The sequence below is a fragment of the Siphateles boraxobius genome, unplaced genomic scaffold (genome assembly GCF_051911475.1).
Source record: "Siphateles boraxobius isolate OS27281-9 unplaced genomic scaffold, OSU_SipBor_1 41, whole genome shotgun sequence".
Lineage (NCBI taxonomy): Eukaryota > Metazoa > Chordata > Actinopteri > Cypriniformes > Leuciscidae > Siphateles > Siphateles boraxobius.
The window spans coordinates 34535879-34553305 of record NW_027509042.1 but is presented as its reverse complement, the minus strand read 5'-3'; the positions used below and the strand labels follow the sequence as shown (position 1 = coordinate 34553305).

Below are 17427 nucleotides of genomic sequence, written 5' to 3'. Positions count from 1 at the left end.
GTTCACACTGCAGGGGCTTAATGCTCAATTCCGATTTTTTGATAAAATCCGAATTTTTTGCAAGGCCGTTCACATTTCCAATTAAATGCGACCTTTTGTGATCTTCTGTGTGAACGTGAAATGACCCAGAAGTGACCCGCATGCGCAGAAGAGTACTCAACGGTCAACGACGTCACTTGTTGTTTGCGGAAGTAGCTAAACATGGCCTGAATAGAGCTGTCCCCCCAAATATTAATTAAATCAGAAACCTCGCTTCCCTTCCATTGACTGGTCTCAGCATCGTACACCATAGTTGTTGTTTATCTTCTGATTCCCGCCTACTTCAACGCAGAATTATGACGTTTGTCGCATATCAATGACGTGCGGGTCGGATACATGTGACCTGGCCATTCAGATTGAAGTCGCATTTCAAAAGATCGGATGCATATCGGATTTGGACCACATACCCAAGTGGCCTGCGTCGCATTTGAAAAGATCAGATCTGTGTCGTTCAGACTGTCATGAAAAGATCAGATACAGGTCGCATAGGGGCAAAAAAAATCGGAATTGGGTCGTTTCAGCCTGCAGTGTGAACGTAGCCTTAATGTATTGATGCATGCTGTACAGCAGGCGAGGTTAAAGCCAAATGGAAAAACCTCAAGACACATATACAAGGAAAATGCCTTATCGGTCAGCACCACCTATTAGCTTCGCTTTATTGTGTCAGGCTCAGTGTGAAAGGGCCTTTTCACTTGGTTTTATTCATGTAATATACACTATCACTCAATTATTATTATTATTATTTTTTACGATTTGTATTCAGGAATGATGCAATCATTTGATCAAAAGAGACAGCAAAGACAAGTGAAGTGTAAACATTTCAAATACATGTCCTTCAAAGAATCTCAAACAAATATAAAATATTAAAGCAGCACAATTATTTAAGACATTATATAAGACATTTTTCTTCAGCACCAAATCAGCATATTTGAATGATTTCTGAATGATCATGTGACACTGAAGACTGGGGTAATGATGCTGAAATTCCAAGCTTTGCAATTATAGAAAATAATTAGAATTGAACTGTATTGTTTAACTGTATTCTTAATCAAATAAATGCATCCTTGGTGAGCAGAAGTGACTTCAATACATTTTTTAAAATCTTACCAACCTCAAACTATTATACGGTAGTTAAACCTGCTGAAAATCTTATATCTACGTTTTTCAAAACAATGTGAAGGCAACAAAACATTTTTAGGAAGTTTAGGATCCATTTTCTTGGTTGTTGCTAGGCGATTACTAGCTCAATCTTGGTGGTTTCTACATGGTTGCTTACTGGGCCAAGTCAAAAGAGCCCTAAAGAACAAAACAACAAAAAAGTGAAGGGGTAGACCAGGAGTATGATGCAATGAGTGAGAGAGAACAAGAAAACATTTAGGGCAGTCAAAGGGAACAGATAAGAGAAGGAACATCCCTATGGAGAAAAAAAACACGGGTACATAACTCAACAAGTTGGGTGACGTGACATCAGGACAGCCAGGCATTTATCTTAAGGCAAGTTGGACCAAAAGCATGTACCCCAGAGCACCTAAACACAGCAGATGTAATCAAAGAGACACTCATTACTTCTGCTGCTGAAGCGAGAGAGCGGGAGGCTCAGGAATAGCCACGGAGGGAGGGACAGGGGTATTTTTGTGCACAACTGTCTGCTTGGGGCAAAGGATGCTCCAGGTAGAGAGACAGGGATGTCACTGCCTTTCCCATGCCCTCAAGACAACGTGGAGTGGGACAAAAAGACAGAGAGAACGATCACTGGAGGGGGATCTTATCTCCTTTAAACGGACTTGGCTTTGTTTCCTCTGGAATAAAAGAGCTCATTACTGAGGCTGAGTTTCTCAAATGGCAGCCATGTCCAGTCAGAACGAGTCTGCTCTGATGTGGTCCAACTCATTCAGACAGCACACAGCCGAGTGCCAACTCTTTTCAACTCTGACCCTCTCTTACAATTACACTTTAAAGCCATCTGTATATCTAAATGATCTCAGGTCAAAACAGCTTGGTTCAGTATATTTTGCATAAAAAGCACAGGGACAAGTGTCTGCATGCATCTGCAAAAATGTAAGGCTTTGTAAGACCTTTTTAAGACCTGCACAAATAAAACTAATACCATATGGGTGGGGTAGAGCAATGTCTATGGTAACATAGAAACCATAAAATGACGATTTAAACATTACAGTTCAAATGAAACCGGTTTTGACAAAGACAATATTTATTTTGTAAAATTATCTTACCCTTATTTTTCAGATTTTTTGAATGCACATTAGCTTCTCTTTGATCTACCAGCCAAATAAAAAAAAATGCATCCCTATGCAGAAACATATTGTTTCTCCATAGGGATGAAATCTGAAATTTTTCAGATTTTTTGAATGCACATTAGCTTCTCTTTGATCTACCAGCCAAATAAAAAAAAATGCATCCCTATGCAGAAACATATTGTTTCTCCATAGGGATGAAATCTGAACTTTTTCAGATTTTTTGAATGCACATTAGCTTCTCTTCGATCTACCAGCCAAATAAAAAAAAAATGCAGCTTCACTCTCTGACAGTAGGTGGCACTTATGGAACAGCAAAAATATAGCAGTTACCCTGGTAACCCCTGAATACAACATAGTTGTGCTTTTTAGAAAAGCATTGAGTTTGAACGTTTGTATGGAAGCTTGATTCCGCCACAGAATAAAAAATAAAATAATATTTTTTCTTTTTTTTCTCACAATTGTGAGTTTACATCTCACAATTCTGACTTTTTATGTCAGAATTGTGTGTTATAAAGTCAAAATTGTGTGATATAAAGTCGCAATTGTTTTATAAAGTCAGAATTTTATGATTTAAAGTTGCAATTGCATGTTATAAAGTCGCAATTATGAGGGAAAAAGTCAGTCTTTTTTTCCTTAGAATTGGACTTTATAACTCGCAATTGCACGTTTATATCACACAATTATGAGAAAATATGTCAGAACTGCGAGATATAAACTCGCAATTGCAAGAAAAAAAGTCAATTGCGAATTTATTTTTATAGTTTAGCCTATATCTTGCAATTGTGACTTTATAACACACAATTGCGACTTTATGTAACGCAATTCTGAATTTATATCTCGCAAATCTGAAATTGCGAGATGTAATCCCACTACATTATAGTAAAATTACCAGAACTACTTTTCCTGAAACTGCACAAATGTGCTGTTCACACAAGAGTTCCGTCTTTTTACAGGTAAGATACCATTTCCACAGTACGAAAGTAAACTGTGATGTCAATCATCAAAAATGACCATAAAAAGCTGTACTGTCTTCTTTATCGACCTGGATGAGGAGAAGCACTTTAGTTTCACTATCGGTCCAATTTGACAAAAGATTTTTATGTCTGAGAGACAGGCATACAGGGATGATCACCACGAACACAGATTTGCGCTTAAAAAACATGACATACATAAAAATTGTTTTGCAGTTACTATAGTAGGCTTCACAATAACAGCAGAGCGACGGCTCTAATGAATGGAAAGACGAGTCTCACTTGTGGACTTTCTGCATGAGGGCGCCCTCCGGGTTCAGGTATTAAAGAAACAGACATTAGTGTACATTTCATGTGTGTACTAGGGGTTGCCACGATGCTTTAATTTTGATGTCGACTAGTCGCTGATCATGGCCTATAGAGGGGCGCAACAGAATAAGAAATCTTTGAAGTTCACATTTACGCTCTGTTTCTAACAGTTAATATGACAAATAAATGCATATTCCGATAGTGCTTCACATGATATGCTTGATTATACCATCTGGATGCTCAAAATCGATCGGGTGAATGCACATTTTTAACGGCTTATTGTACACGCAAGTTAAGCTAATGCGCTCGCACATCACGTGCCGATCACGTACACACAGAAACAAAGGATCGCAGAAATGTATTGTCAACACTGTTCCGTTGATTTATCAATAAAAGTTCTACCATATATTTCTCAGTAACTAAAACCCCACAGCTTCACTATTAGTAGAGAGACGCTGCCAGGTAGAATGAATTCACATGCAATCGCTTCAACCAACTTTCAATAAGAAAAAGAAAGACTTCTCTCTAAAGAAGCTTGAAGCATGCAAATCCATAGACCTTTCTAATGATTTATAAATACTTATATTAAAATCATAAATATCCCTATTGTAATATTTATAAAATAAGATTATAAGATATAATAATATTTTATTAAAAAAAAGATTATATTGGACTTCCGGTTTAAGGATGACGTGAGAAGACGCACGTGAGTGTAGCTCCCGACCTCTTTCGTTCATTTAGTCATTTTTTAAAATATTTATTCACTACAATCGACTATCTGGCACCTGATATTACTTGAAATAACGGTGGAGCAAAAATGACAAGTAGAAAGCAACTTCGGAATAAAACTGCCGACAAAGACAGTGAAGCTTCAAGCAAGACAGACGATATGGCGCCATCCCCTGAGGGCTTAACGGCTTTACCCAAAGATCTCGAAAGGCTTCGGTCAGTGCTGCTTTCTGATATGACGCAAGTAGTTCACTTTCTTTTAAAAACAGAACTGGCTGGTGCACTGTCACCTGTGAACGCGACATTGGAACAAGTTAAATCATATTACGAAGCTCATGACGTACAACTTTGCGAGGTTGAAGATGGCCTAAATGACTACAGTGATAGGCTGGTAAATGTCGAGGCTTCAATGGATGCGTTACTGAGGGAGAACGTATCACTGAAGGAAAAGCTGCACGACCTCGAACATTGCTCTCGGAGATCTAATATAAGAGTTGTGGGCATCCCCGAAAAGTTGGAAGGACAAGACCCGATTCAATTTATGACTTTTAGGTTCCCTACCTCCAACCTTTTCTCAAGCATCTATTACACTCCTCCATAAAAAAGATAAAGACTCTACCCAGTGTGAATCGTATCGTCCTATATCTCTTTTAAACACCGACATTAAAATTTTAGCTAAAGTATTGGCATTTCGTTTAGAACTTGTCCTCCTTTGGATAATCTCAGACGATCAAACAGGATTTATAAAAGGTCGCCCATCTTTCTCTAATATTCGTAGACTCGCTAACATAATGTATCTTTCTGATACTTCTCCACACCCGGGGGGGTATTGAACATCGTGTGTCTTAATACACCGATGACCTTTTGCTTTACATTAGTGACCCCATATCTAGTTGTCCTTTAATTCTATCATTACTAGGTCGGTTTGGTACCTTTTCGGGATACAAATTAAATTTCCAAAAAAGTGAATGTTTCCCCATGAATGATTTGGCATTACAAATTCAACAAGAATCATTACCCTTTCGTTTTTCTCCAAATGGCTTTAAATATCTTGGAATTCACATGATGCGCTCCTTTTCTTCTTTGTTTGAAGCCAATTATAAAGCTCTGTTCAAAGAAGTAAAGGCTGAGTTAGAAAGGTGGCGTAGTCTTCCCCTTACTTTAGCTGGATGTATAAATTCAGTGAAAATGACAATTCTTCCCAAGCTCCTTTATTTGTTTCAGTCCCTACCGGTTTTTTTTCTTCCCCCAAATCCTTTTTCCGTTCAATTAATCACACTATATCCCCTTTCATTTGGGAAAATAAGATCCCCCAGAGTTAACAAACATATTCTTCAGGGGACCCGTGATGCAGGTGGTTTAGGCCTCCCAAGTTCCACTCATTATTACTGGGCAGCAAATATTCAGAAAATATTATTTTGGCTTCATTGCCAAGAAACAAATTGGTGTTTAATTGAAGCAGAAACGTGTCACGCTTCCTCTCTCCCTGCTTTAGTGTATTCTTTGAAAGCTTCTCGATTCACATCCAACCCTGTAGTACTTTCTACTCTTAGGATCTTTAATCAGTTTCGCTGTCACTATAAATTTACATCAGCATCAGTTTTGGGTCCTATTTACAAAAATCATTTATTCCCTCCCTCTACAACAGACTCATCATTTAGACAGTGGGTAACTTCCGGTCTAATATGCATCAAAGATTTATATACTGAGGGTTTATTTAACAGTTTCGAGAACCTCTGCAGACTGTTTGATCTCCCACAAAGCCATTTTTTTAGATACCTTCAGATTCGTAATTTTGTTAAGAACAAATTTCCACCTTTCCCTGATTTTCCTCCTACCTCACCCTGAGATAGTCTTACTCTCAATTTTAATAATAAAGGATTGATTTCCATATTATATTCCCAGCTCATGTCTTTGAAAGGGTACAATCTGGATAAAAATAAATCCAAATGGGAAGGTGAACTGGGCATAATGTTGTCTGAGGCTTTTTGGAGGGAGGCATGTAAAAGGGTCCACTCATCATCATCCTGTCTTAGGTTAGGGCTCATACAATTTAAAGTGCTTCACAGGGTACACTTGAGCAAGGAATGGTTAGCGAGAATATATCCTGGGTTAGATGCAGCCTGTGATAGATGCTCTTTCTCTCCAGCCAGTCTGACACATACATTCTGGTCTTGCTCCTCTCTAAATAGTTACTGGGAATTGTTTTTTAAAACTATCAGTGAGGCTCTTGGGGTGACATTGCGGCCTTGTTCCTCAATAACTATTTTTTGGATCTCCCAGTGACACTATAACAATTACCTTAACTGCAACCCAGAGGGACATCATTGCATATACTTCTTTATTGGCCCGCAGAAGAATCTTGTTAAGTTAGAAATCCCCTACCCCTCCATCTGCAACAGTTTGGCTAGAAGATGTGATGTTCTTTTTAAAATTAGAAAAGATAAAATTTACATTAAAGGGTTCTGTGGACAGATTTTATTAGAAGTGGGAACCTATTTTGAAATTTTAAAAATCTGGAAGAATTACCAGTTGACCTATTTTCCATGTATCTCTCTCTTTACTTCTTGTTGTGTCGTTGTATTTGCTGCTTTGACCTCAGTGTAGTTTGTCTCACAGAATGGCAAAATTATATTTATTATAATTATTTTCTTCCCTCTCTTTTGTGTATGCATTTATACTGTAATAGTGATACTTTTATCATCATTACTTTTGTTTTGGTTGGTATGCATGGGTACATGCCTTGAAAAGGTGTAGTGGCATAATGGTTATATTTTGACTTTGTAACCAGACGCTATGTTATTATGTTGTATTTAAGCTGCCTAGGGATGTCTTGGGGGTGAGGGGGGTTATTATAGTTAAAATTAGAAGGAGGGAAAATGTAACATTAATGGTTTCACTGTATATTGCTTTACTCCTTTAAAAAAAATACTAATACTAATAATAAAAAATAAAATAAAAATAATAATACTAATAATACTAATAATAAATATATATATACATATATATATATATTATATTGTAATTATTGTGATTTATTATATTGTATTAATTATATTGTATTATTATGATGATGATTATTAGTCATTAATATATAAAAAATAATATTTTGCCCAAATGCAGCCCTAAAAACAAGCACAACAAACCTGGTGCTCTTTATAATTTTAAGGTAACACTTCCATAATTCTGATGCACTTTCCTCTATATGCCATTTCCCGTAGCTAATCGAGCGTGTTAGATGATGACAGGAAACTTAACTGCGCAACTTGTGGTTGTTTCCAGAGACGGTAACAGACGTTTTGTATGTACCAGTACTACAATTGTGTGGCCTGTGAGTCTTGCGCTACAAAACTTTCAACCTCTGTAGCACCAGAGATAGGTGCAAATAAAGTCTATGTACAGCCCTGTTTAAGGCTTTTTATGATCTTAAATTTATACTTTAAGTCTGTTTAGTGCCAAGAACTACATTGTGGGAAATTAATATCAAGCTTATAGACCACCAGAAATGGACTATATGAAAATATCTTTGTTTAATATTCTGTTTGATGTGTGGACAATAACAAAATATCAGAATAATCTAAAACTATCAGGAAATAATAATAGTTAAGAAACTAAATTAATAATTGAGCTTCCAGGCTAAACAAAAACAAGAGACTAAACAAAAGGTTAAAGGTTAGTCAACAGTGTCTCCCTCTCAGTGCAGTGCAAGGAACGTCAGTTAATTACTTAGCTACCACTCATCTCTCTCCATTTCTTTCAGGAGAAAGACAAGATCTCATTCCCGCCAGCTCCTGGGGGCAAGAGGTGACAAGCAGTCAGCGTCCGGCACTACCGTCATCCAGCCATCAGATCTGATCCAGTCAGGCCGTGGACAGACACATCATTAAGCCAGCAGAAAGGTTATTTTTAAGAGAGTCCTGGGGGGAAGGATACGAGCACTTACACAACCTCACAACAGAGCCCGAACAACCCTCCTGAATATCACTGAAGCAGTGATAATCACTAACTCCACTGCTAAGTCACTGATACACATGGTGATACGCACAGAGAGGGCTTATAGATATGCTTTTAGTAATGTGAAAGAAAGGCTTATTTATTAATGTACGGTATGCTAACATTTGTATTTTTTTCTTGCTTGCTTGCAATACTGTAAAAATGCTCCATTTAATTTTGTTAATACTATTGTGGATATTTATATAGTCATTTTTGTTCTTTTGAAAACTAGGGATTTAGGGATCACTATGTGAAAATAGACTTTTCAGAATGAGGAATTTTCTTTTTCCCCCCACATTTCAGTACAGACTGTATTTTGAATACTGTTCACAAATGTAAAACAGCCTTGGCAAAAAGGCTTTTATAGTGTGAGTGCTCTTTCTCATTTCACATGTGAAAAGGGAATTTGCATTGAACTCTTAAAGGCACAGTAGCAATAGGCTTTCTCCCAGAGCTATTGAGATGAAGTGTTTCGCCGTTAAACATATTTTTGCTGCAAGCAGCATGCTGAACTCTGAAAATGTTGACAATGCACTATAAATCACATTTTTTCACAATTATTCCACACATAGTGACAGGTATACAAACAGTACTTTCTACTTACCAAGTCTGACTGAATCCATACTTTTAAACAGTTACTACAATATGGATTTGAATTCTGTTCTGTGTGGATTAATTACTATTTGGAAGTAAATATGGTCTGCCTGCTCACGTAAATTACATTTCTGAAAACACCGGTAAGCTGGCAGTTTAGCGATCTTCAGTTTGATATTCTATTCACAGAAAAAAGTTTGATGCATCAAGTCTGTGTTCATTTACGGGCCTGAGAGAGAGAGAAAGATTGTGCTTGTATGAATGACCTCAGTCTGTGCTGCGTTTCTCTATTAACAGTGAAGCAGTGAGTTTAATTGATTCAAAAACAGTGAAGTTACCTTCTCCTTTGCTGAGAAAGATAATGTAGCTCTTCAGTGGTGAAGCTATCTTATTAATAAAAAATAGCAGGGCAGCATTAAGTTTCTGTGTTGCTGAATGTTTCTATGAGAGTGACTGTCTGAATGTGAGTGCGTGAGCTACAATGAAGTAAGAGAATTAGTTTAGAATGCTACTAATTTTTGAATAAATTTTCTTAAATGTAGAGAGTGTGTTAATTTGTGTTAGCAATTAGTTAGCAATTGCCTTACAGTATGCATTGTTTAATAAACAGCTATTATGCTAAATTCTGCTAAGGTAAAATTTAGTGTAGACCCGTATCGTGATATATTTTATTGTGGCATTGGGATACGTATCGTGTTTTTGCCTTTGTTGCCAATACACAGTTCTAGTTCTGAATTGCTTACTTTAGATTATTTTATCATCAAGAAAATGTTATATGCAGTAGGTCAGAAATTAGTCAAAGTTCAGATATGCAAAAAAACTAAACAAAAAAAGTGGCAGCAAATGTCTAAAAGAGTAAATAATTGAGTAATTAATTCCTGAATGAATCAGCCGTTTGAACGAATCGAATGAATTAAGTAAATGGTTCTCTTTATGAATAGGCCATTGCATCATTGGTTCACCCGATTGATTGGCTCAATATGCAAATCCATTCAGAAACGAAACACCAGGTGTGTTCGACTTGAAAATCAAACAAAATGTAGCTAAAACAGATAATATTATGTTTAAAAGATACCACAATATTAACTTATTTATTGAACTGTTGTAAATCAATGTCACATTGCTTTTTGGAAGAAAAACAGCACGTGTGTGATTTTGCTTAACTTATGATATAAATATGAGACAAAAACTTATACTGGGGCATTCTTGCCCCATAATCTTGAATTTTAGGGACATTTTAACTGCATTCTATAGGCTCCATCATGCAGTGAGCTGTTGCCCTGCTTCATGTTCATCACCAATCAACTATATAAAATGTAAGATGACCAACGTAGGTCTGGGGCGGGTGCGTTAATTTCACATAATTTTAATCACGCTAATTTTTTGACAGCCATTATATATATATATATATATATATATATATATATATATATATATATATATATATATATATATATATATATATATATACACACACTACCAGACACAATTTTTGGATTGGTACGATTTGTAATGTTTTTAAAATAAGTCTCTTCTGCTCACTCAGGCTACATTTATTTGATTTAAAAAAAAAAAAGTAATATTGTGAAATATTACAATTTAAAAAAGCTGTTTTCTATGTGAATATATAGTGAAGTGTAATTTATTCCTGTGATCAAAACTGAATTTTCAGCATCATTTCTCCAGTCTTCAGAAATCATTCTAATATGATGATTTGATGCTCAAGAAACATTTCTCATAATTTCAATGTTGAAAACAGTTTTTATTTCAGGATTCTTTGATGAAAAGAAAGTTCAAAAGAACAGAATTTATCTGAAATAGAAAGCTTTTATAACATTAAACATAACAGCTCAAAAGTTTGGGGTCAGAACGAATTTTTTATTTAATTTTTTGGGGGAAAGAATTTAAAAAAAAATTAACACTTTTATTCATCAAGGATGAATTAAATTGATCAAAAGTTACAGCAAAAACATGTATAATGTTACAAAAGATTCTATTTCAAATAAATGCTGTTCTTTCGAACTTTCTACTCTTCAAAGAATCCTGAAAAACAATTGTACACAACTGTTTTCAACATTAATAATAATAATAATAATAATGAAAGGTTTTTTTTAACATTAAATCCACATATTAGAATGATTTCTGAATCATGTGACACTGAAGACTGGAGTAATGATGCTGTTTAAATTGTCATGATATTTAACAATATAACTGTTTTTTTAATCAAATAAATTCAGCCTTGCTGAGCAGAAAAGACTTTTTAAAAACAAAAAAAATCTTAACGATCCAAAACTTTAAACTGGTTGTGTGTGTGTGCGTGTACACGACTGATGTATTTCAAAGTACCATACTACAAGTTCTGTTGTTGACGTCATGTGTGGGGTCTGTGGCTCAGCTGTGTGCGTGTAGTATCCTGCTGCGCAGCCCGTTTAAGCTTTTCACAGCTTTAATCGTCATCAGGGATAAACAGAGGCAACTACAGACAAGGGTCAAACGACAAGCCTAAAACAAGTCACACCATGTCATTGCAGTTCATCAGCACACATATACACATGGTGTCTGACAGCTGTCAGTCCAACAGTGACTTCCATCTGTGTGTTCCCATTTGCCCCTGTGGCTTTGCAGACAGGAGAGATTTCATAAAAATAGCGAAGTATGAAAATATATATGACAACAGAAAGGTGACAGCCTGATAAACATCATGCTCCAAACATTTCTCTTCTGCTAGCGACTCGCCGTCGACAGATGGGCCTTTGGTAATGTGCTTCTCCTGAGTGGCCATTACTTTGATAAACAGTTAAAGCAGCATTAGAGCTTGACGCAAGGATCAATGAAAGGTGGTGTGGGTGTATGTGTGCGTTTACAACTATACGATAACAAATCACTGTTTAAGGTTCTGTTCTCTGTTCTGAAGAAAAACCTTCAAGGAAACAATATGTATACAAATACACAACCCAAAAGCCCCCCTCCCCCTCAGCAGGTTGAGGCGGCATCACATGTCCAACACTTACCCGTGCTGATTCCTGAGTTGGCGATGACTGTGGCATCACTCCATTGGTCGGCACTGGATACAGAATATGAGCGCTGATGCATCCCGTCTGGCCGACTGTTAAACGACACCAGACTGATGCCACTCGCCATCTGAGACGCTGAAGAACTACTGGTCACAGATCCTGTGAGAGAGATGTATGATCATTAATACACCATTGTTATAATATACTCAATGAGTATATACCCTTACAGAGTAGTTACTCATCTTGTTTCAAAATTTGATCGAAAATTATCTGTAATGCCATTTAGTTTTTGTTCATGTTATAGTGTATTGATTTCATTCTTTTGTAAACTCCAGTTAATAAAAAAAATTGTGTACAATAAGTACAATAATAGTAAGTACAATGTACAATTAAGCACGAGATTGGTTATATCAGCCGATATTGGATTTTTTGTTTAATTTTAATTTAGCAGTATCGGTCGATATCGGACATTTAATTGTGTATGGTAATTTTACTTTTAAATTACCTTTGCCATCATTTATCACTCAAAGTTCATCTTAAAAAATGAATAATTCTAGAGATAGTTTCATCCAACAAAATTAAAATTGATGTTTATATGTGAATAAAAGCCTAAATTAAATATGTTAATCATATAAAAGTTTTGTTGAGAAGACTTGGATTAAACAGCTCAATTTGTTTGGATTACTTTTAAAATGTCTTCATTTGTGTCCAAAAGATGGACGAAAGTCTTGGTTTGAGATGACATGAGTAAATGTGATATGAGCAAATTATCCCCCGTTAAATGTAATATTTAGCAAATCTATTTTTTATATCATACACAGTATCGTTGTGATGATTAAATTCACTTGAAGCATTTAAATTGATTTATTTTATAGCATTTTATTTTTTCATTATTTAAACAAAACAGTATGTAATTTTAATACCATCCACATCAAGAGAATAAAGATTCTCTTACTGAAATCGACCAGAGGTGTAATATAGAGGCATCCCTAATTAGCTGTTGCCTTCATAATAGATTTGGACAATAATAATAAGCATAACTAACACACATGCTCGAAACTTCTTTATTTGTTCTCGTCAAGGAACATAAATAGTGACATCAGATCAGACATAAGATTACTTAAAGGTTAATTATCACCACCGTGAGTCATCAAACGGTGGGAGAGGTTTGTCTGACCCGCATGGAAATTAAAGTGGACATCATAGCAAGTCATATCTAATCGCACTAATAAGATTACAGCACAACTAAGCACAAACAAATGTGAGAAAGATATTATATGACGTGCAAATACTGACTCAAACACAATCAACCATAAGACTGCTGGGCTTACCAACAGATGAAATTCAACTCTGAAAATTTAAATGGTCAGTTCACCTAAAAATTAAAATTCTGTCATTAATTACTCACCCTCATGTCATTCCAAACCCGCAAGACTTTCGTTGATCTTAGGAATGCAAAATGAAGATCTTTTTGATTAAATCTGAGAGCTTTTTGTCCCTCCATAGTCAGCCTACGCAACTGCAACTTTGAAGCACCAAAAAGTCAATAAAGAGATCAGAAAACTATATGAATTGAGTGGTTTAGTCCAAATTTTCTGAAGAGACTCGATCGCTTTTTATGATGCACAGATTTAATGTAGGCTTTTACTTACCTATAAACATTGATCAGTGAACAAACAAAAGCTCAACCGAACCTAAATGACACGTTGAAACAAACCTCTTGCGGAAGCTCAAAAGTGCTGCGAGACACGAGAACGAACCTCATTGGTTACGCCACATGCTTGAGCTGCAGTTGCGTAGGCTGTCTATGGAGGGACAAAAAGCTCTCAGATTTCATCAAAAAGATTTGCATTCCGAAGATGAGCGAAAGTCTTATGTGTTTGGAACGACACAATGGTGAGTAATTAATGACATAATTCTCATATTTGAGTGAACTAACCCTTTAACAGTTTGTCCAATAGCAGCGGACAAAATGTAAATAACGCTGATGTCATGATACCACTTGTTATTGGCCCTAGCTACAGTCAGTGCACACAAAACACTTGATTTAGTAAAAAAAAAAAAGGGGTCAGTAAATATTTATTTTTCTGTTTTTTAATATGTTGTTGGAGAAAGGTGTACCCACAGGCCTCCAATGAACCCGTTGCAAACTCAACTGAATGAAATGTCATGACTCAATTTAATCTCCATTGTAGCGGATAAATCAGACGGCAGCACCTTTGGGTAAATGGCAAAATCTGAGCGTACTTCAGGAGAGGCCTGATAAACTACATTTTTACATCCGTGGCCATCTGGAAGAAAAAAATAAACACTATGCATGTATGAGGGCAGAGCAGGGTTTACGCACATACACAGTGCAAGAACAGCAGTGTGTGAAGATATGCTATAATGGATTCGGTGGATAATGGGAGCTTTCACAAAAAGAGATGTTAAGACCAAAGGAATAAGAGGTGCATGTGATCCAGCCCTACAGTCAAATACTTGACTTACAAAAGCTTTCACTGCCTTAACACGGTGAAATATCTCTCTTTTCTCCTCTACCACAGCCTCCCTCCTTCCCTCATTCTCTCTCTCTCTCCCTCTCATTAGTGTTCATTTCGGACTTGCCTGACTGGAGAACGAGCTGATTGCATTAATATTCATGACAATAATTAGTACATGTATTATGGGTCACTGAATATTCATGCTATTAGTTTGGTCCTTCTGGTGCTGTGTGTGTGTGTGCCCGAGTAGGGTCTTTAACACTCCTTGGGGGGCTTAAGGATTGTTGATCCAATGAGTGTGTATACGAATTACTAAACAATAACTTAATTGTTTAATTCTCTACTAATGAAGACTGTGCACTTCTGAGGCCCATTATAATGACATTAAGACACATTAATACATGTGTTTTCTAGGAAAACAAGTGTTTCCTTACATTCCTTACAATGTAAGGAAATGTTTTATATTATTTTTCATATGTATTATAAATAATTGTTATGAATATGTACTCAGTTTTATATATTTTATTATACATCCATTCATTACCATATGTAGGGTCGCTGCTCAGACCATAGGCAGAAAAACACCCTGGAAGAATGGCCAGTATACATTGTATTCTATTAAATAAAAATGGTTATCTATTTTATCATATATATATATATATATATATATATATATATATATATATATATATATATATATATATATATATATATATATATATATATATATATATATATATATATATATATATAACAAATCAAGCATGCTCATATTATCTGGAAGGATGGCCAATATATATTTTATGTTATATAGGAAAAAATGTATATTATCTCATTTTATTTTATCTATCCATCCATCCATCCATCAATCCATCCATCCATCCATCTACACACACATATATATATCATAAAACAAAGCAAAGCGAAAAGCAAAATAAAACAAAAAGCCAAACAAAAAGCAAATCAAATCAAAACAAAAAAATGATCACGTTACCTGGTGCCTGTCCAAGCTGCAGGTTGCTCATGTCCTTGGTCAACCCATTGGTTTTGGGACTGGGGGCCGCACATGTGGAGATGGCCCTGGGGGGCCTCTTCCCTGGAACCTTCACTGTAGTCCGAAGCAGGTCGATCTCCTTCCCATGAACATTCTGCATATAATCCTATAGGTAAAAATGACAAAAAGATTACTCCAACAGCATTGGACACTTTGGATGAAAAGTGTCAACTAAATTTATTTTGTCAGCACACAGTTAATCCTTCCCACCCTCTGGAGGTGAAGAAATCAATATCAACATAATTGAAATTCATGGTGAAGAAATGCACTTTTGTATGCAGAAAATCAGCTAATGCTTTTCAGAGCACATGTAAAATCTTCGTTTTCCTTTTCCGCAGATCACAGCATGCCATCGCAGCATGTGTTTGGATTCTAACTGCGTTGTCTGGATTTGCGCGTGGCTTTGCTTGCGTTGATGATGAAAGTTACTCAATGCTAATAGGGATGCAATTACCAGCCGCAAGCTGTTGGCCCGCCACTCCTGAAGGGCTCTCCTGTGGCTTGTTAAACCGTGTTGAGAGCTCTTGGCTTTGAATTGCCCTTTTGTTGGCCTCTAGTGAGGGATGGACATGTTATGCTCTTGCTGTAAATTGCTCGGTACAGCACACATACACAGAGAGTCTTCAGGTCTTTGTTTTATTTGATTGGCACTCAGCTGATGTATGGCAGTTCCGGGTGGTACACGCTCCCTCTCAAAGCCTTGCCCCTGCTCATTAAGGCCAAACACTCCACGTAGCTGCTCTATTGAAGAACGTATGTTATTGTGTTTCATGTAGGACATACACTCCGGGGACTGGTCCATATGTAACTCTCAATTTAAAATAAAGGACGGGCAAACCACTTGAGGGATTTCGTTTGGGAGTTGGAGTGCTCAAATGTTAACGGTTGGTGAAAAGACCATCATCTGGGCACTTCAGGGGCAGATGTGCATTTAAAATTGATGCTCTGCATAGATGAATCTATCAAACCGTACTGCTCTAAAGCATTATCGCGTAATGTTTAACAAAACAGTGCAAGTTTAATCAACGCACAATAGTTATGTGCCAAAAAAAAAAAAAAAGAGTTGTGGTTATAATGGATGTGAACATGGATGAGCTATTTGGGATATTTTTCCCCTCACTAATTAGGTTGCATCTATTGCCATCCACTTAATCAGCTGCATTAATGTGATTTCTTTTTCACATAGTTGAGCAATTAAGAGCCCTGATTGAGTTTCATCCTATTAGCCTCCGCAAACACTCTAATTGATGGCTGTGTAGCAGACACCTGCTGATGAGAGGAACCTGTTCACAGTCAAAAGGAGGAGGGGGACGGTATATGATGACGCACACTTCCTCTAATTCACCCTGATGAGGTTGTTAATTAGGGAATTAATGCATGCGAGTTTAAATTATGTTCAGTGAATTTGACAAACTATTTTCTTTTCCTTTTTTTAAATTTAAAAGTGTGGCCCCTTTGTACTCATCTAAAATACATGGGCTCAGTATCTGAGATAATTGGAAATAAAGAAGGGGAATAAGATGGCAAAAAAAAGAATAAAATCTGTATCAGTGTGTCAGGAGGGTATTTAACTCAGGAGACACAAGTCTGTTTGAAAGGGTTCGAATAACAGAAAAAAAATGTAATCAACCATACTTGTGCAAAGTTAGGATATTAAAGTAAAAAGGTTCATCAACCTTTAAATATCCATATCAAAACAATTTTTTGTCTCATCCTCCAACAATGAACAAACCTAGTTTACATAAAAATGTTACTTTACCCAAAAATTTAAATTGTCATCATTTAGCATCCATTCAACATATTCAAGGTTCAAAAAGGACATGAAGCATCGTAAATGCAAGTCATATGAATTGAGTGGTTTGGATGGGAAAAAAATCATGCGAGAAGATTAAAAATATTTTTTACTTGTGCTCCAAAGATAAATGAAAGTCTTACATGTTTCGCCTTCATATATGAGCTTTCATAATGTGAGAAAGAACAGACACT

The 17427-nt window shown here is 36.2% G+C and overlaps 1 protein-coding gene across 4 annotated transcripts in view; it reads right to left on the bottom strand.

Annotated features, from left to right (window-relative positions):
* agap1 (ArfGAP with GTPase domain, ankyrin repeat and PH domain 1) overlaps positions 1 to 17427 on the bottom strand; it is a 241979-nt gene that overhangs the window by 50768 nt on the left and 173784 nt on the right. For all 4 annotated transcript variants that reach the window (XM_077199206.1, XM_077199205.1, XM_077199203.1 and 1 more), the window contains 2 exons: positions 15382 to 15547; positions 11902 to 12063 (listed from right to left, as the gene is read on the bottom strand). In XM_077199206.1, coding sequence (XP_077055321.1) covers positions 11902 to 12063; positions 15382 to 15547 — 328 coding nt within the window. The remainder of the gene's footprint in view (positions 1 to 11901; positions 12064 to 15381; positions 15548 to 17427) is intronic.